Below are 21,424 nucleotides of genomic sequence, written 5' to 3'. Positions count from 1 at the left end.
CTCAGTTAAATGACAACATTTACTGAACTGTGGGAGTTGAAGTCTACAAGTCTTAAGCTGACCAAGGTTAGCGATCCCTGCCCTAGAGGACGCCACGTGACCCGAACTGGGGGCTCCCAGAATCCCTTGCCGTTGGCTGGCCTTTACAGGGGTCCACAAGGGGTTTTAAAAGTCTAAAAAAAATCTCCGGCGCGAGCCACCGCCTACGCGCCAAGTCGCCCGGCAAAGCGCACGCGCGGGAGAACATCGACCCGCGCTCCAGCGTTCCCTCTTTCCTCTCCGCCCCCGTTCCAACGGCTGCCTCGCGCGCGCTCTCTCTTTCGACTGAGCGAGGAGAGAGCGGGAGCGCGCGCAACCAATTCCCCCTCCCAACCCTTCCCAGGGAAGGGAGGCGGGCCCGCTGAGTTTATCCTCCGTCTCTCCGGTTCCAATAAGGTTCCTGGGCCTCCCGTTTTTCCACACCTCCCTTCCAGCTCGCCCGCCCCGTCAGTGTCTGACTGGCCGACGCGAGAGGAGAGCCCAGTGTATGTGCGGCAACACCATGTCTGCTCCGCTCCCAGCCATTGTCCCGGCCGCCAAGAAGGCCACCGCCGCGGTGAGTGAATATAACGGACTTCCTGGCGGTTCTTATCTCTCGGGGGGAGGGAGGGGGGCAAGAAGGCGCAATGGAATATAAATTGGTTGGGCAAAAGGAGAGGCGAGGAGGAAGGGTCGGTTTAGGTCGAGCAAGGCTTCCTTCAGCGGGCCTTGCTTTTGAGTAACGTGCACAGACTCACCCACCATGCAGACATTTTCTGACCGGACAGGCGACTTGGCCGCCCTCTTCTATTGACATGGCTCTGAAAGGCTTCCGACCGCGGTGCCCCTTTTATTTCCTGGAAAAGTCCACATCGTCCCAGAACGCTTGAGCTTTTTCTGATGTTATGGAGTCTTCACCGTTTGCTTACGATCTGGAGGGACTTTGGTCCAATAGCGGGAATGCAAGATTAATTATCTGATACTGACATTTTCAAGCAAAGCTTTTGTTTTTTGTTTTTAAATTTGACAATGTCCACCCTGCTCTCGTTTCCTGGGGTCGTCAAACATGCTTTTAGAAATTTAATTAGGACAGCTGCTATTGGTAACTTCCTTCTTCCAAACTTTTAAATACTTTATGAGGAAGCTTTAAAAACTCTGTGAAAAATATGTTTTACAGTATTCTGTAAGTTCTTAAGGGGTATAGATAGTATTTTTTTAAGCAAATAAATTATATACAAATACATATAATATGTGTGTGTGTGTGTGTGTTTTCCTAGATTTTCATGGGTACAGGTATGAAGGTCTTAACATTTGGGTTTCTTCCAGTGTAGGATTTAGAGATTTCTGGCTATGTTTTGACAAGGTCCCACTGGTCATCTTCAGGCTGGTGCTTCTGTCCTTGTTCTAGGGCGAACACAGCGAGACCTGAGCTGCCTTCTACCCACCCACCAGTATTTATAGAAGGAAGGAATAAATTATATATACAGTATATATATAAAATTAATTAAATTAAATTATATATATGTATGTGTGTGTATACATACACACACACACACACACACACACAATTTAATTTGTATGCCGCCCAAGTCCCTAGGGACTCTCAGCCCTCACAACAAAAAAATAAAACATACAATGTAAAATCTAAGAAAATGGATTAAACCAATTAAAACCAATCATAAAGAAAAAAACCCTATGTCATTTATGGCCGGATTTTGATGGTGAACCAAAATTAAAGCCAATCATAAAGAAAAAAGCCATGTCATTTATGGCTGGATTTTGATGGTGAACCATCCAATCAACGGTCCTTGGCCTGCCGGAAGAGCCAGGTTTTTACAGCTTTCTGGAAGGCCAAGTAGGGTGGGGGGTAGTCCAGATCTCAAGAGGTAGTTGGTTCCAGAGAGTTGGAGCCACCACGGAGAAGGTTCTTCCCCACATCCCCACCAACCGACACTTTAGCTGACAGGACCTGGAGAAGACCAACCCTGTGGGATCTTATCGGTTGCTAGTCTGGCCCTAAGCCATGTAGGGCTTTAAAGGTAATTACCAACACCTTGAATTGTGCTCAGAGACCAATTGGGAGCCAGTGCAGCTCGTGGAGAGTTGGTGTAATGTGGGTGTACCTAGGTGTACCTACAACAGCATGCGCAATTGCATTCTGCACCACCTGAAGTCTCTGAACACTCTTCAGTGGTAGCCTCATGTCAGGTCCATGACATAAAATTGAAAATACGCTGTATAGGGAAGATGACCCATTTATATTTTAAGATGGAAAATAACAACTTTTTCATCATTTTAATTGTCTTTCCAAAGTGGCTTGGTGTGAATTCTTGCATCAAAATAACTGAAGCGTGAATGAGTGAGAATTGTGTTACTGTTGGCTGCCATTCAAGAGTGTCCTAAAGAAGTAGCCTTAAAAGCATTGTGCACCTAATTGCTGAAAATGATTTGAAGTGCTAAGTTATGAAATTTGTGAAAAACATCTTAATCAGATTCTTCTCCCTCCCCCATAAGTTTTATTTATTTTTAGTCTTTCTAGATCTCATGTCACATGCATTTGCTTTCTGAGTTTCATACATCCATACAATATTTTTCTTAATTGGTTACAATTCATTGTCATTTCATTTCTTTTCATCTTAATGTCTATCTTTTAGTCTTTTTCCAATTTTATTTTATCTCTGTTTTAATCCCCCCCCCCTTTTCTCCAATTCTTCTTCTATTCCAGCAATCAAAGATATGGTCTTTTCCCGCCTTATACATTTCTAGTATACATACATTTCTAGTATTAATATATTTTACTTCACTTCTTTTCTAAACAGTAGTCAAAAATCTTTTTCTTCTTTTGCATATCATTCTTACTCTTTAAAACAAGCTGATTTTGCCTTCTTAACAGCTATAACTATCACAGAGAGGGGATACCTTCCTGCCATCTCCTCTTGCTTCACCCTCTCTCCAGAAAGGCCTAGGCCCCAAATGCAGAGTGTTTGGAGTCGGGACCCTCAAATGCAGTGTTTGGAGTCGGCTGTGGAGCTTGCAGTCCGGCTTCCGATGTCACTGAAAGACAAACTGGAAGTCCTTAATGGGATTCTGCTCCACAGAATATTTCTCAGCTATTTTCTATTAACAATATTGTTGGATCATTATGATTTTAGATTAAGGGTAGAGAGCTGGATATCTTTGGATGCCCAAAGTTTAATTTTAAATGAACACTTGATGACTACATTTACTGATACCAAACTGTTCAAAGTAATAAACTCAAAAGGGAATTGTGAAGAGATCCTATTTCAGTATAGCTATTAAGTTTAATGTAAAAAGGTATAAATGTTATACATTGACCGAAAAAGTCTGAACTTCATCTCTGTATTAATGAAATCTGATCTGCCAGTGGCCAAAAAGTGATGATGTCAACTCACTCATAATATTTAAAGAAAAAGGATAAAAATAATACTTACATATTTACCTGAGGTACTATTTTCTTATGGGTAAGCAGATCTATGCAAAATGTAGCAAATAAGTAAAAAATAGCATAGCAAAGAAATAAGGACACTAGGCAAGCAAAGAAAATATAACCAAATGTAGTTTACATCAGTACTATTCACTGTAACTTTTCATATCTACTTTTGGTATCACAACTATGGACCAAATCTTGTTTGAAGACTTCATCAATTCCATATAACTGCAGTTTTTTCACTCTTCCAGTTTCTTTCGACCCATTCACTTTATATATATGGGTGTGGGTGTGGGTGCATGTATGTATCACATGTTTTTGCTGAATTTTTTTAAAATTAATGGAGACTAGGATAGCTCTATTTCATTCATTTTAAGGGAGACTAGGATAGTGCTATTAATTAGTTAAGTGCTCTTGAACTGAATGCTATTTTATACTCATTCTACCTTCTTTCAATATGAATAGTAAAACACTGTATGAACAGTTTCATGGATTTTTTGTGCTTAAATCAAAATGTTTTGTTCAAGTATGGAACAAAATGGATCCATGTAGACTAAAATATAGATTTTCTGAGTAGGTTTTTTATGGAAGAGGGGGGGAAAGTCAAGAGCCGGGGTGGCACATCAGGTAGAGTGCTGTACTGCAGGCTACTGAAGCTGACTGGAGATCTGAAGGTCAGCGGTTCAAATCTCATCACCGGCTCAAGGTTAAGTCAGCTCCCATCCTTCCGAGGTGGGTAAAGTGAGGACCCGGATTGTGGGGGCAATATGCTGGCTCTGTTAAAAAGTGCTATTTCTAACATGTTGTAAGCCACCCTGAGACTAAGGAGAAGGTAGGCATAAAAATTGAATGAATGAATGAATGAATGAATGAATGAATGAATGAATGAATGAATGAATAAATATTAGTAGTGGTTGAGAAAGGCAGAAGAGAAGGTTCTGGGAAGATTATGGGGTAAGCACACTCGTATACTATGCAGTGGAAGTTAAGCATTGACAGCTGAAGGATGTCAGGTAAAGGAAAGAAGAGAAAATGTTGGAAATATTGTGGGTTGGCTGGTTGGTGAAATATGTGTTGAGATATTGGTGACAGAGGTAAAGGATTATATCACTTTATTGCAGTTAGATTTCCAGCATGTAGTAACGCTATTCATATATTATTCAATTCTAGGTCATATTTCTCCATGGATTAGGAGATACTGGGTAAGTGAAGTGACTTTTAAAATAAAACTGTACTTTTGAGTCTCACCAAGACTCGTTTCCGAAGAGAGAAAGATAGAAGACAGAAAGATTTCTTGTGGTTCCTGCGAGAGAGAGTGGGGAGGAGGAAAGGGAGGAGGAAGAGTATGTGCTTTGCCTCAGGCAGCCTGCAAGAGTTTCTTCCCCCTCCCGCTTCACTCGAGCGACAAGATGGGGAGGGTCAGTGGACACAAAACTGAGGAAGGGGTGGCTGTTCCTGCAGTCGATTCCCATGCATTGCCCTCACCTGCATCCCCTGTAAGAGGTGGAGAGGACAGTTGTAGGATGAGTGGCCTGGGCCAGCAAGGGAGGCAGGCGGGAGCCAGAGCAGAAGGGACGACAAGGTCAATTGGCAGTCCAGCTCTCTGTAGCTAACTGCAGGACTGCAGCATCAGTAGCCACAGAGGCACAAGCAGTGAGTGCCCGAGAGTCGTGGCGCACCAGCACCTCCGCTTTGTGGAATGCTGGCAACAGCTCCAGGCCAGCACACGGCTTCTCCGGCAGGTGTCTGGAAAGCCTTGGCCGCTGCATGAGTGGCAACAGGCATGGGCTGGATGCACCTGTCTGCTGCTCAAGTCCTGTACTTGTGGGCTTGCTGTATCTGTCCTTGCCACCTCTTAACAAGCAGGAGCACATTTCCATACGCTGCTAGAGGCAGCCCAGAGGAGAAGAGCCCGTCCTGTGGGGTCGTGTATGCAGATCTGTGTCGCTCTCCAACCGGGAACCGCTCTTTCTGCAGTGGGCACTCTTGGCTGGTAGGGACATAGAGAAAGAGAGAGAGAGAGCAAGCGGGAGGCAGGTACACCCCCCTCCCCCACGGGACTGGCTCAGCTCCTCTGGGCTGCCTCTGGCACCGCTTTCAAACACGCTCCTTCCTCTGAGGAGGCAGTGAGGCAGGGATCTATGCTCACCTCCTCTTCCTTGCAGGTAGGAGCTTGTTTCAAATTGCCGTAGGCAGAGCCCCGAAGAGTCGAGCTGGTCCCATGGGGGTGTCCACACAGCCACCTCTCATTTGTTCTTGCTGTTGCTCTCCCTGCATATCCCTCCTTCTCTGGAAAGTATTTTAGGGGTTTATTTTTGGGCGGTTGGGGGGTTATTTCAGCACTTGTGCTGAAAAGCCTGATTGACCTTATTATGGAGACGTATTATTTTTGGGAAAACACGGTAATACGTGATCTTACATCTTGAAATTTTTATTTCTTAGGAGCTGGCCAAATGCAGAATGATTCTGGGCAGTTTACAGTTTGAAAAAAATATTTTAAAAAATCTAGATTCCATGGAATGCTGATTGTATTCCATAACCCCAAACCCTACATATTTTTAAAGTTCCTTGGAACATCACTAGGTGCAAGAGGCATAGATAACTGTGTGGACATCATTTTACAGAGTTGGTGCTATACAGAGAAGGCATGCTTCCTGGGTCCCAATTGGTGGTATTACCTGTTTAAAGCAAAAGTGGAACAAAATCATGGCACACTGGCTCTTTAAAGAGCAGTGTAATTATTTTGATAAGTAAATTTAATCTATGACAGTCAGAATATCCCAGTGATCTTAAATGCTCTTGAAAAATTAGTGTTGGAGTTGGTTAGGTTAAATAGGTGATTACCAGAAAATCCCATAGCTGTACTAGTTTGGGAAGACTAGTTTGGAAAATTGTAAGCATCCTGAAAGAAATTTGTAGCAAACAATTTCTGTTGCTAGGAAGATTTCATGATGTTAAAATCACCAAGAATTAGACTCCATTCAAGACAGACTACTTCACAATTGTGAATGTTAAGATTATTAATAGTTCTTTCTTATTTCCATATTTGAGAATGGAAATTATAAATACATTAAGTACCAATAGCTGAGAAGATTTTGAATGGGAATTTGTTCTCCATATTTTTATAGGCATGGCTGGGCAGAAGCATTTACTGGGATTAGGAGTCCACATGTAAAGTATATTTGTCCACATGCGTAAGTATGTTAATATTTTCTAGTTGCTGTTTCTTTACAGGTCTGACAGATTTATGTGACCCATTTATGAGAAAGAAATTACAGGTACTTTTTGACTTACGACCATAATGGAGTCCTCGGAAAGGGGTGGCATACAAATCTAATAAATTATTATAATTATTATTATTATTATCATTATAATTATTATTATTATCTTGTCCATTATGGTTATAAGTGAGGACAGTCTTAAGTGAGGCACCCTCTCAATGACTGCTACCCTAATTCTTCCAGGTGCAATCACTAAGCAACTGTGCAAATCATTGAAAGGACAGAAGGAAAGAGCTCCCTGCCAAAAGAGGGCAGGCAACTCCTCTCTATGTATAGAAGGAAATTTGTGTGCTGGGTAAGGGAAACTAAGTTTGAACCCCAAAAATTCCTTTCATTGGTTCAGCATGCCATTTTTGTCCCATTTAAGTGCTAACTTAACTAAAATCTTTAAAGGTGGAAGAAAGGTTCCCTGCCTCTTTCATAAAGAGTCCCTCGCAAAAGCAGCCCTTCCACTCATAAAGATACTGGCTTCAAAAGTCCATGGTGATACTAATTTCTTTTCCCCTCAATCTGCTTCCATGCGTAATTTTGAAGAAGCTCAAGCCTACCTAATTAAGAGCTGTAGTGGCAGAGTGATTAGAATCCAGTATTGCAAGTAATTCTGCCCACACACCAGGAACTTGATCCTGATTGGCTGAAGGTTGACTCAGCCTTCTAGGTTGGTAAAATGAGGATCCAGATTGTTGTGGGCAATATGCTGATATTGTAGACAGAGAATGCTGTAAAGCACTATGGAGGAGTACATCTACTTGATTTCTGACTTCAATTGACCCCAACATTTCTGTCGCTAAGTCAATCATTTGTTAAGTTAATTTTGTTCATTTTTATGACATATCTTGCCACAGTTGTTAAGTGAATCACTGCAGTTGTTAACAATGTGTTTGTTAAGTGAATCTGACTTATAAGAATCTTTATACTGTTAGAGGAAATTGATGATATTTCTATGTTATTTGTAATTTTGTAATTGTCCAGGTGTTTTTTGTTGGTTTAGAAGTGTATGTATGTTTTTCTATTTTCTTTTTTGTGTATTGCAAATATTGCAAATCTGTCAACGTATATATTTTCTTGATTATGCTTTTTAAAAACAAATTAATAAAAATTACTTTAAAAAAAGAATCTTTATACTGATGATGGAGGGAGGGATGGATAGATAGATAGATAGATAGATAGATAGATAGATAGATAGATAGATACAGTGATACCTTGTCTTATGAAGGTTCTTCATACAAACTTTTCATGATACGAACCCAGGGTTTACGATTTGTTTGCCTTGTCTTAAGAACCATTTTCGTTTTACGAACCCGAGCCCGGGTACATGGGCTATCTTGCTGCAAGTGCGCTCTCTGACTGCTGTAGGGATTTCCCTGCCTTGTGACTCTCACCGCCGGGATTTCACATTTGATTACAGCCCCCGCTGGGATTCCGTGCTTGGAGAAAGCGCTCTCGTAGCCGCTTCGCTGGGAGCGCCTTCTCTGAGCGTTTCGGGAATGCCCGCCCCATCTCTCCTGCAGCCAATTCGCTGACAGCCCTGGACGAAAGCGCTCCCAGCGAAGGGGCTGCAGAAGAGGCAGGGCAGGCGTTCCCAAAGCGCTCGGAAAAAAACCTCTCACAGCCCCTTCGCTGGGAGCGCTTTCTCCGAACCAGCCCCTTCGCAGCCACCCCTCTGCTCCAGCCCCGCCCTCCCAAAGGATAGGGCTGCCACGTCCTGGCGGATTCCATCCCTCTGGCCAGGACAAGAGGATAGTGGCAGCGGCAATTTCCCTTTGAGAAGCAGCAGCAGCGCTGGAAATATCATGTCCACCCCAACCCCCTGCCGTCACCTGCCCCCGAACAAGGATCCGAATGCCGGCAGTAATGGGCAAAAGGGGTGAATTTTGGGCTTGCACGCATTATTCGCTTTTCCATTGATTCCTATAGGAAACATTGTTTCATGTTACGAACTTTTCACCTTATGAACCTGGTCCTGGAACTAATTAAGTTTGTAAGACAAGGTATTACTGTATTCCTTGTAAATTCCTGTGTATCAAGTAACCACACATTGTGTTGGATCTAGGACCACTTGCTGTGGCCAACTTGCAGCCATCTTACCACCACCAACTCATCGCAGGACAGCTTGTCATGGGCAACTTGCTGTGGGACAACTCGACGCAGGGCAACCTAATGTGAGATAACAAAACTCTAGACCTGTTCCTGTCTTAATATTATTAGTAACATTAATACTACAGTTATCTGACGTTGAGTTGTCCTGTGGCAAGCTGGCCACAGTGAATTGCCATGCAGAGAGTTCCATCCCACTTTACAGTATATAAAGCAGAAAACGCTCTCTCTTCCCCCATCCATCCATCTTCTGACCTTTTCCTTCCTTTCTTTGTCAACTGCCCCCTCCTCCAGTCAATGGGCTGTAATACAGGAAATTGGAGATTTTATTTTACCCTAAATCCAATTCCCTTTTATTTTGGATTGACGGTATATTAGTGGAACCTTTATGATCCCATCATTTTAGTGTTTGTATTGGTTTCTTTGTAAACAGGAAATTGAATAGAGTACTGGGTCTTGAAATTAAATGGAAAGAAAGACAATTGGACTTCTGATAGATTTAGATCTTTAAATCTATTTACCTAAAGTATATAGAAAAATATTTCATGATTAATTTTGCAAGGTACCTGAATTTAAACAATTATTTCACCTTCTCTGGAATTTCTTAAGCTCAGGGGTGACATTCACATTTTTTCCCTACCAGTTCTGTAGGTGTAGTTTGGTGGTGGGGAGGTCACGTGACTGAGTGGCCGTGGCCAACATGACATTACTCATGGCAAGGTGGTGGGTGGCACCAAGCCACGCCCATTAAGCCCCACCCATCGAACTGACGTAAAAATTCAGCCAAGTCTTCTAGTGTCCAATCTGGCTGCTGCTTGCCTCCTTTTCATATTTGCTTTGTGTATATGAGCCCAAGAAGGAGGCAAGAAGCAGCCATGTTGAAAACTCGGGAGAGAAAGCAGAACTTTTCTCCCTGCTTTCATAGCGGAGCTGCTCCCTTTAGGTCCCCCCGCCCCCCCCCCCCCCCCGGTCTTCTCCCTCCTGCGGGTTGAAGTACCTTAAAGGTACAAACTGGCATCGGATCAGAATATCTCTGAGACTGCCTTCTGCCGCACGAATCCCAGCGACCGATTAGGTCCCATAGTGTTGGCCTTCTCCGGGTCCCGTCGACCAAACAATGTTGGCTGGCGGGACCCAGGGGAAGAGCCTTCTTTGTGGCGGCCCCGGCCCTCTGGAATAAACTCCCTCCAGAGATTCAAATAGCCCCCACCCTCCTCGCCTTCTGTAAAATGCTGAAGACCCACATTTGTCGCCAGGCGTGGGGATAATTATCACCACCTCCCCTTTTTTATTATGTTTTCGGCCTTACTGTATGATAGATTAGGCTGAATGTGTATGATTGTATAGTTAGGGATTTTACTATGTTATTAATGTTTTTAAAATTGATTTAACTTTTCTATTGTTGGATTTGTAATGTATTGTATCACTGTTATGTTGTGAGCTGCCTCGAGTCTTCGGAGACGGGCGACAATCTAATAAACTATAAACTATAACTATAACTAGTTGCAGCAGAGAAAAGCTGGACTTTTCTCCCTCCATTCACAGTGGAGCTGCTGCTCCCTTTATGGTCTCCCCCTGGCCCCATCCCTCCTGGGGAAGTAACTTAAAGGGACAGGCAGGCTGCCACAGCTCCCTTCCCTTCACTGCAAAGGGAGTGAGTGAGGATGAGTGGGAAGGGGTGAGTAGTGGTGGATGGGGCCAACAGGAGTGGTTTTTTCCTGGTTTGGTAAACCACTTCAAATCTCCTCTACCAGTACCTGCAAGCTGGTCCAAACCAGTTGAATTTCACTCCTCTTAAGCTACTTCAAACTTTGAATAGATATTAGTATAGATCATTACAATGTGATAAGAAATGAGAAAAAGATATGTATTAGGAAACAGCATAAGATTTTGAAAAGGAAAAACAAAAAAGTAACATTTGTTAAATTGCAGAAGGGAATATTTAAAACATTCTTGCTGAATTTTAACTTGAATCTTTCAGGCCCATCATGCCAGTTTCTCTCAACATGAATATGGCCATGCCTTCCTGGTAAGTGAGGGATTAATTTCTTTTCACTATTCTTTGTTTTTAAGTTTGAAACATTCTGGTTCTTATTTATTCCTGTGATTTATACTAAAACAATAATAATCATAATAAATGGAAAGGGATTTAATTATCCACTGATTCTATTTCCTATGGCACATTTGATAAGATATAGCAGATTGGGTCACAAATGTGTCCTGTCTATAGTTTATAGTTTATAAAGGGTAAGGAATCAAGATGGCTACTAATAGTAGCTCCCCAAACAAGCACTCAGTTTGTAATTGGCCTTGTCCCTCTGGTTCAGGCCCTATAGCTTAAATGTCATAGAGTAAAGAAAAGAATTCAGATCAGTTCCAGTAATGATTCTGGATTTCATAAACCCAATAAAGCAGGGAACAGAGACTTCCGGTTGTGACTTGGGGCGCCACAGCTGGAAACGAACAAGCTCCGTTCTTTAAGGCTGCTCGATTTTCGCGATCTGGACACCCTTCGAGGCATGAGAGTCTGAAGGACAAAGTAGAAAAAGAGGGGTATCCAGGGCAACAGCGGGGCGAAGGCGGGGCAGAGGGCTTCCTCGCTATCCAGCGTGAAAACATCTGTCTGACTTAACATGATGGATCTTTTTCCAATTTCAGTGTTAGAGTGATATAAAGCTGAAAAACTATCCTGCATTTGACTAATTTTTTGTCTTGTCACTTTGATTAAAGGTTCAATATTTATGGACTTGCTCCAGATTCACAGGAAGATGAAGCTGGAATCAAACAAGCATCAGAGAATGGTATATTCATGTTGTATTTGATGAAGTAGATAATTATAATTGCTTGGAAATTTACCAATTTCCATCCTATTTATAAACTTATATTTTGTAAACTTACCTATGTTCCATTGATATACTGCAAATAATCTTCATACATAAACAGTACTGTTGAGTTGTATATTGAGTGAACAGCCATATAAATGAATAAATAATAGGTAAGTCAGCTAACAAACTACATATGAAAATAATGCCTTATATTTTATGATTTTAAAAAATAGCATTGAATAGCAAGAATGGTTTCTGTGAAAATCAAGCATGAGAATACCACATCTATCCTGAAGAAATCCAGATGATAAGTAGATGGCAACAAAAGATACAGATTCATAAAATTGTGCAGCTGGGACGAAACACAATTGTGCAGTTGGGAGGAAACACAATCATCTAGTCAAAGATTCAAAAACTATCCCAGCATCAGGAAGATCATACTATTCTTAAAACATGGCTATCCAGCCACCTCTTAAAATCCTCTAAGGTGGAGAATTCTAACCCTTTGTTGATGGACTCTGACATGAAATATTTTAGATATGTGGATATAAGGACTTCATGAATCTTTGATATGCTGCTTCTAAAACAACCCAAATAGTTGAGACATATTGGCTCACATTGAGCTTGTCAGTGGCCATACCCAAATCCTTTCTATGTTTTGAATCCTCAGTCTTGTACACATGACATATATTTCCCTTCCTAAATATAATACCTTCCTTTACTTCCTGTTGAAGATCTTCTTTTTCTAATCAGCCCAGATTTTCTGCCTGGTCAGATGAGATTACAAACTTTGTTCTAAGATCAAGAATTCCCTAGAGCCAATACTGCCTGCCTTTTAAATATACACACACAAGTAATGTACAAATTGAGGGTGAGGGGGTGTCATATAAATATCAGCCTTTCTTTTTCTGCTGTGATTGAAAATTGGGACCGTATTTACAGAATCCCAGAAAGTTCTTGCTCAACCCTAGTATTCTGTTGAACACAATCTAAACAATTCTTGTGTAAATTATTGCAGCTGAAGAACTATTATACTAATGGGCCAGTAGTATTGATGGGAATTTTGGTTTGTGCTGTGCTTACTTAACAAGATTTCTTATCAATCTGTTCCTTTGATCCCCTGTATGCTCTGGAGAAACTTGAGTGCATTTTGGGGGGAGAGATTAAGAATTACTTGTAGAAGCAGATGTGTGACTGACAAAACCCTGCCATTAGATTCAACAGTGGTATCACTACTTAAGAACGCCTCTACTTAAGAACATTTCTAGATAAGAACCAGGTGTTCAAGATTTTTTTGCCTCTTCGAAGAACCATTTTCTACTTAAGAATCTGAGCCAGGAAATATTTCCCAGGAAATTTGAGAGCGGCACAAAGGCCCGGCCAGTTTCTTGCCATTCCCCCTTTAATCCCAGCCATCTCAGGCTTTTCTGGGCTGCCAGAGGAACCTTTCAATGGCGCTTAAGGAAGCTTTGGCAGTCCAGGACAAACGAAGCATTTTCCTTTCTCTGGGCGCTTGGAGAGGGAATAAACCTCTGCCAGTGGCCAGAAAAAAGAAATAGTCCCTTTGCACTGGGCAGCCGAGGAGTCACTACAGCAAAGGAAAGGCGTTGGCTACAAAGCGAGCGAGAGGAGAGGGGAGTCCTTCAGCATGGGAAGGTAGAGGCAGCAGATAGCTATAACTATAAACTATATAGGACGCAGCCTCATGCCGGGTGTATTGGAGGCCCATACTCCTGGCCGTCTCAGAGTCTCTTTTTTTTAAGCCTTAAAGTTTTGGATTTTTTTGATTCCCCTCACCTCACCTTCTTCCTTTGGCAGTGACTGTCCTCCTCTTCTTCCTCCTCGTCTTCCCAACTAAATTCTGATATTTTATTTCTTTCCTAATGGGTTTGCATGCATTATTTGCTTTTACATTGATTCCTATGGGAAAAATTGCTTATTCTTAAGAACATTTCTACTTAAGAACCTAGTCATGGAAAAAATTAAGTTCTTAAGTAGAGGTATTGTATATCATTTATTTGATTTCTGAAATAAAATGTTGGAATTATATGGTGAGTCTAAATATGCCCTTTCTAAATTATTATCATAATTAAATAACTAACTAAATAAGCATTGCCATGATTTGTAGCAGAGCCTTGAGATATTGATAGATATTGAGATATTGATAGATTTAATAATGCTTTGTGTTGCCTGTAAATTTTATCAACTGTTTAGAATAACATATTCTAAAGAAATTCTCCATAAAGACTGATGGTTTTTTAAAGAATAACTATGAATATTTTTTCATTTATATTTCTTGGATTCTTTCACCATTGCTTTAACCCTAGAGTCTTCTGTTTCAAGTTGATCCTTTGCCTCAATAAGATACACACACACTGTTGTATCACTTATTTTTACACACAAAAAAATAATGTATTTTTATGGTTATAATAAAATACATTGTAATACAGTCAATTAAGTGCTTCCTAAAAATGAAATTTATCATAATTTAAAGTACACATTTAATATTAAGTAATTATTGCATAAATATAGTCAATTATTTTCTGTAGGCTTCATGCTAAAATAATGGAATCTGTATAGTTCCAAAATTAAATAAGAAAATAGAATAGTAAACAATAAAAATTAATATGTCAACCTCTACCCACCCTAAAGTGAAAAGTCCAAAGTGGAGGGAACTAAATAATCATTAAATAAGTATTGTATCCATAATATCTTTCTATTATAAACATAATTAACATTCAGTTCTTTCTTTCAGTGAATACAATTATAGAACAAGAAGTAAAGAATGGAATACCTTCAAACAGAATAATTTTGGGAGGATTTTCTCAGGTAATACTGATATAAAAATTCCAATTCTATGAAAACTACCAGTATGGCAAATCTATTGTAACAACTGATTATTTGGATTTCAAGTTATTCTTTTAACCATATTGATTCTACAAAAAGTTCCCAAACACCTTTAGTGATTTAGGTCCGTGCTTATTGTAGGTATTTAGTTTGTATTGATTCTACAATATTGATTCCACAAAAAGTTCCCAAATACCTTTTCAGGTGTTATTTAGGTCCATGCTTTCTTATTGTAGGTATTTAGTTTGTAGCAGCATGAATACAATCCAGTTTTACTGGCAAGGTTTGATATGCTTGTTTAAATTTCTTTTTCCCTTCAGAGTACAGAATGAATAACGATGTTCAGACCAATACAAATACTAAAACAGAAGTTTCCACATATATGTATAGTCACCGGGAGAGAGGTGACATATAAATTATTATTGTTTTTATCATACTGGTAATTTTGTATTATCCAAAATATATTTTGCATAGTTCATAACAAATGAAGAATAGAACAGAACAGAACAACAATGCTTTTTACTTGATAAATCTTTCTTGTACAGTATAGCAGAACTAAAATAATTCTGTCTTATTTGTCTGACATTTTTGGGACACAAATAGTATTGTTAGATTTCCAGTTAATAACCTAATTCCATGTTCAAATCAAGCACTGGCTTCTTAAATGAACATGAACAAGAAATTGTGCAAGGGATAATATAATACATATATAGGGCATATAAAATGATTTACATTCAAATACCTTATGAATTGGGTTAAGCAAAGATAGTTCTCCTTTAAACAAAGGTTCACAGTTTTACAGTTTGCACTCAGAAGTCAGATAAATATTGACTTGACTACAGCCATAAATTCTTAATGTCCTTTAAAATTCTTATAAGACATATCAGTTGCATAACAAATGCTTCATAGTTAACAAAAGAAGTTTGGAAGTGATACACGATTGACAAAAGTTAATCGTGTAAGAGATAGAAATGTATTGCTGGCAAGTGTTTCTATATTTTTAAACTAGTCAATGTGAAAATCCAACAACTAATGCTACTGCGTTATAAATGTTTTGACTAGTTTCTTAAATATTATAAAATAAATATAATTGAAATTCATGTTTTTGAAAGTAAATTGTGTTTGTTCAGTATTTGATTAAAGCTCTACTAATGGACTTTACCTTGGTTTTTATTAGGGAGGAGCTTTATCTTTATATACTGCTCTTACAACACAACAGAAGATAGGGGGTGTTATAGCACTCAGCTGTTGGCTTCCACTGCGGACTTCATTTCCACAGGTAGTATTGGTTTCATAAAAAAAATATTTTTTTTATTTATAGTATCAAATATACGTTCCTAATAGCATTTTAACAGCATCTTTAAGATCCTCTCCTTTGTTGGATAAATATGGAAAAATATAACCAGCATTTCATGAACACAATATATTGAATGACTTTAAATGAAATGTTGGAATACTGAGTAAATAGGAAGTCTGGATAGTGGGTGTACTTGAAGGCAGCAGATTAGAAAGAACTGGAGAAAAATCACAAAATAAAAAGACCTGAAAATAGAAATAGAATGTGGAAAAAGAAAGCAAAAGTAATAGCAATAGTAATAGGCACCTTTGGTGCAATCCCAAAACAACTGGAGCAGCACTTGAATACCATTGGCATTAACAAAATCATCATTGATCAGTTGCAAAAGGTAGCTTTGGAATAGATTACATCCTGCAACGAACATCAACAACTGCCTATCTCAGGCCCTTGGAAAAGACTTTGTAGATTGATAAAAATGCCAAATACATCGGAAACATTTGGCTGACTGTGATGAACCATAATAATTTATTAAAATTTATATGCTGTCTGATTGCCAGCAATTTTGGACAGTTTACAAATGGTTAATAATAATTCTTATTGTTGTTTATTTTGTTTTACAAATAATGCTGCAGTAACTTTAAAGGGACTAATAAATCCCACTGTGTGCCAGAAAATCAAAGATAAGATTCCAAAAAATTTCAAAAACAACAAATGTAAAGTCCTGGGTAAAGAACCTGAAATTTGAATTCTTATTTGGTCACAAAACTTAGTAAATGATACCAACCAAATATTGTCTCTACGTAGCATTCCATATTATATGATTATGTAGGTAAATGGGATGGGGACTGAAATAAAAATAGAGGTAGACTGAAATAAAAATATGAACATATAACAAATAAACAGCTTGTGTAATATGCTTTACTCTCAACGTGACTTTTTGTAACATTTTTTCTAGGATTCCATCAATTGCATCAACAAAGACATTTCTATTCTCCAGTGCCATGGTGACAGTGATCCTTTGGTTCCTTTAATGTTTGGAAGTGTGACTTCTGAAACACTAAAGAAAATGTTAAACCCTGGCAACATAACTTTCAAAATGTACTCAGGCATGATGCATAGCTCATGTATTGAGGTAATGATTGTTTTACACTAAGAATGAGTTATTTTAATCAAGAAAAAATAATTTAAGAGGTATAAGCAATTGGGAGCAGGAACTCCTTTGTGACATACAACCCATGGAACTGAGTGGTGATAATTACAACAACCCCCCTTGTTATCATTAAGTAGGACCTTGTCTGTTATTAAGTGAGACACTCACATGAAGGCAACTTTTGACTTCCTGCTGGCTTCCTCATTGACTTTGCTTATGGCAAGCTGACATTGACAATTGTGATAATATGAGTTCAGTGACAATGAATTCAGTGGCAATTACTTCAATATACAGTGGGAGCTCTACTTAAGAACTCCTCTACTTAAGAACTTTTCTAGATAAGAACCGGGTGTTCAAGATTTTTTCTCCTCTTAAGAACTTTTTTCTACTTAAGAACCTGAACCTGGAAAAATTTCCCAGGAAATTTGAGAGCGAAGGCATGCCAGTTTCCTGCCATTCCCCCTTTAATCCCGGCCATCTTGCTCATTTCTGGGCTTCCAGAGGAGCCTTTTGGTGGTGCTTAAGGAGGCTTTGGCAGTCCAGAGCGAACAAAGCATTTTTCTTTGTCTGGGCGCTTGGAGAGGGAATAAACCTCTGCCAACGCCCAGAGAAAAGAAACGCTCCCTTCGCTCTGGGCAGCGACTGTCCTCCTGTTCTTCCTCCTCCCACCCAAATTCTGAGATTTTATTTCTTTCCTAATGGGTTTGTATGCATTATTTGCTTTTACATTGATTCCAATGGGAAAATTTGCTTCTACTTACAAACTATTTTACTTAAGAACCTGGTCACGGAATGAATTAAGTTCTTAAGTAGAGATACCACTGTAACTGGTTGTTATAACTATAATCCAGACAAGTTGAAAATTAAGAGAATATTAGTATTAAACCATCTAAACTAATTTACTGTTTTTCATTCCTAAATAGGAAATGATGGATGTGAAGGAATTTATTGACAAGAACCTACCTCCGATTGACTGAAATATGTGTTAACTCTTAGGTTAAATGCACCAGCATCATCTGTACAAGATTGTTTTTTCATGTAGCTATTTCTAAAGCATCTCTGTGCCTACAGTATTAACTGTATTGCAAAGTTTAGAAATTATAACTTCATGAGAAACAAAACTCCTTTTAAATCTCATTGGCCATAACATAGATATATGGCAGTGGGAAGCCATATTGAAATATAATTAGATATTCTCTTCCTTGCTAGATCATTCCAAATTTAAAGTTATGGGGCCCTTTTATAATTCAGAGCAAGATCCCCCCCTCCCAAATCCTGTTATATTACTACTTGCTAAATTGACACTTGTATATGCAGTATATAAAAACTAAGCATGCAGTGGTAGAACGGGTATTCTTAACGTTCACATTTAACCAGTATTGCATGTTCAAGGTAAGACTCAAATCTTTAAATTATCCCTACATCTGGTAGGAATACAGTGTTTTATCTTAAATGTGTGCCGTACTACTTAGAATCTTTGAAAAAGTATTTATCCCTATAACATGTTTCTCATTCAGCTGCCCTTACTGAGATAATTTTAAGCAAAGATGTCACTCAATTGCACATAGAATATAATAAAAAGCATTAGACATTTTAATATATTGCAAAAATTGAGCTTTCAAAAGCTCTTAAGTAGATAACTTCTTAAAAATCAAAATCAGAAAATATATTGTATGTATTAGTTGTAACTTGTTCTGCTTTAAAAAAATCAAACAAGAAATTAAGGTTGTTTAAAGCATTGGACAATCAACTGAGTATAAGAGACAAGAGAAGGGGTGCATACAAAATATATTTTATTTTAAAGCTGAAGAAGATCACTCTGAAAATTTGGGCTGTTCTAAATCTGCCACAGCTCAGCAGAAATGTAATGTTTGGTTATTCAAAACAATCAGGAGGGAGGGATACCAGAGTAGTTTTTTGGAGAAAGTTAGGATAAGACTGGTACACATTATTTCCTCCTCAGCATGGCATATGCATTCCTGCCATCTCATTGCTCTTTCCATGGCCTGCCTTCAACTACAACCCCTGATATTCAGCATAGGCTATCACATTGCCTGTCTGTTCTACCCACCCTAGAGAGGATTTTACTGCCATTTGCTTTCTCTTCTCCCGTTGCGACTGATACCCAATATGCCATCACCAAGGTAACCATTCAGCCTTGGCTGGTCTGTTGTTTCTTCCACCACTGAATAGCAAAGCATGGTTTGGTGTGGTACAGAAACTAGCTGTTTAAACTAGTCACACAGCTGTTCTGGAACAGTTTGTGCAAGCAACAGTTTCAATGTCCCTGGACCAGGTCATTCAGAAATAAGGTGATACTTCACCCTTGTCATGACAAATTTTACATCTAAATTCTTAATAAGACTTGAAATTGTATTTCAGATAAATACACCTTCCAAGTTTTGTACATATACACATCTAATTCTATACATACATATTACTTCTATATGTACTTTGTGTACATAGAAATAAAAAATATCCACAATTCTAAGCATAATTGTAAAAGTCCTTTAGAAATAATGTACAAATTTTGTGGTCAATATTGTATGTGGGGAAAAAACTGGACATGTTCTCTTTCAAGCCATTCACCAAATCCCAATATTGCTGGGGGGGGGGGGGGGGGTTGCCTCATATTGCTACTATGTATCTACTGATGGTGAAATGGCACTTCTGAAATTTCTTCTATTCATTAATGTGATTTTATTTAACAGGAGACATAAAATCTAATGGAATCACTTATATCTGCAGCTTATAATCATTTAAATGCAGAATTAAAAATGTAACTGCAATTACATGTTGGTGGAATAGATAATCATGGCCTTTGATGCTTTTGTCTATGTTCTGGAATGTTTCTGGATACTTGATGGGCCTTTAGATAATTAAACTGAGAGCAATCTATATACCAGCTTAAAGAACTGGTCAAGAAAGCTATGCTTTCAACTTCAAATTGTTTTTTTTTTTCTGGTGTGTATTGCCAATATCATGGAGGTTTAATTGGACGTACTTTAGATATATGATAGAATTTGGAAAGCAAGGAAACCTAAGTTGTTGCAGCCTGAAACAATATTTTAAAATGCAGAATCTGGATTCTAATGAACTGAATTTGGCTCTTGAAAGAAGTAAATGTTTCTGTATTGAAAGCACCTCTGAACTATTTTAATTATAGGAATCTCTGTTAGAGTTTGTGTACATAGGACTTGAATATGGGAACAGTGATTTTATCAGTTTGTTTTTATTAGAGACTAGTTGCTTACATGCTCCAAGAAAGCATCTGGACAGTATTCAGAAAATTTTTATTAAGCGATAAACATACAAGATTTTTGAATATTGGCTTATCAGATAGTAGTCTTAAAGTATTTATTATGTAAGGGTAACTGCTTTAGTTCTCTTAAACATCAGAAATGCAAACCAAACCTTTGATTAATTTCATTTTTAACTTAAAAAAAACTATACAGAACTACTGACATCAAAATATAATAGTCCCCACATAATGTTCAGTTTACTTTGGAATCTGACATACAATACTTGTATGCTAAACAATTAAACTTTATAGTACTGAGTATTAAATGATTCTTAATTGGAATGTTTAAATAAAACAAAAATCTTTATTGTATTATATTGTACCTTAAATACTGAGACAATTGATAGGATTACTTTTTAATTTATCTTGAAATGCATTGTTCATTGCAGTGAATGAATTGCTGAAGGCATACTCTATTCTAACATGAATTTTATGGTCTGTTAATTTAATGTTTGCCTTAGGAAATGTATTGCACTTCAGTAAATTCTAAATGCATTTTTTAGTAAATAGGTGCTATTGACTGTCAAATATTGTTTCCAGAAAGCGTGTATAGGATGTAAATGAAGCCATATGTTCAGGCTGGAGTATTTTATAAACAATTTGGCTTTTCTTTATCTTATATTTTAGGAGGTTCATAGCTAAGAGGACACTTTTATTTTATACTATGTTTATGGCAAGAAATCTTCTACTGAAAACACCTAAGGTGGAAATTGTAATGTATTACTGTGAATAAAATCTGAACAATCAATGAGTGAAACAATTCTTGTATGACAAATGCTGTACCCCTTATATGCATATCTACAACTATTAAACAAGAAAAAAATAAATTGTTCATGGAAGACAGGTGTAAAATTTGGTTTCATTAACAAGGGCTGCCATCAGGATTGTGTATGACCTTGGGGGTGGTATGTGTGGCCAAGTTTCACTAGCAGAGCGTTGTGGATCAGGTGTCAAACTGAAACGGAGTTCCATTTTCACTATCAGAGGCACCACTGTCAAGTTCTATTTCCAGGGTGGCCTGCGGGTCTGGCCTAGAGGCCTTGAGTTTGACACCCCTGATTGAAGAGATATAGTAACAGTTATATAATTTAAAAAACATGAGAAAATATTTGGATTCATACTTTTCACTAAGATACTGTAATGATCAGGTTCACTGCCAT

At 38.6% G+C, this 21,424-nt stretch overlaps 1 protein-coding gene across 2 annotated transcripts; it reads left to right on the top strand.

Moving 5' to 3' along the window:
• Positions 1-321: 321 nt before the first annotated feature.
• On the top strand, positions 322-21,103 carry LYPLA1 (lysophospholipase 1). 2 transcript variants are annotated; one of them, XM_070747752.1, is made up of 9 exons: positions 322-595; positions 4,637-4,668; positions 6,595-6,660; positions 10,826-10,873; positions 11,575-11,645; positions 14,425-14,498; positions 15,694-15,795; positions 16,769-16,945; positions 17,887-21,103. In XM_070747752.1, the coding sequence occupies exons 1-9, from the start codon at positions 527-529 to the stop codon at positions 17,938-17,940; spliced, it is 693 nt and encodes a 230-aa protein (XP_070603853.1). In that variant the 5' UTR covers positions 322-526; the 3' UTR covers positions 17,941-21,103. The 2 variants fall into 2 exon arrangements, with proteins under 2 accessions (XP_070603853.1, XP_070603854.1); XM_070747753.1 differs by lacking the exons at positions 322-595; positions 4,637-4,668 and having other exon boundaries at positions 6,601-6,664.
• The last annotated feature ends 321 nt before the right edge of the window (positions 21,104-21,424 follow it).

The sequence above is a fragment of the Erythrolamprus reginae genome, chromosome 3, assembly GCF_031021105.1.
Source record: "Erythrolamprus reginae isolate rEryReg1 chromosome 3, rEryReg1.hap1, whole genome shotgun sequence".
NCBI classification, from domain to species: domain Eukaryota; kingdom Metazoa; phylum Chordata; class Lepidosauria; order Squamata; family Dipsadidae; genus Erythrolamprus; species Erythrolamprus reginae.
This window is presented reverse-complemented; position numbering and strand designations above follow the sequence as displayed.

Coding starts and splice junctions, on each gene's coding strand:
- LYPLA1 (XM_070747752.1), top strand. CDS start 527: ATGTGCGGCAACACCATGTCTGCTCCGCTCCCAGCCATTGTCCCGGCC. Junction 11,646..14,424: donor CAAACAAGCATCAGAGAATG/GTATATTCATGT, acceptor TCTTTCTTTCAG/TGAATACAATTATAGAACAA. Junction 16,946..17,886: donor TGCATAGCTCATGTATTGAG/GTAATGATTGTT, acceptor ATTCCTAAATAG/GAAATGATGGATGTGAAGGA.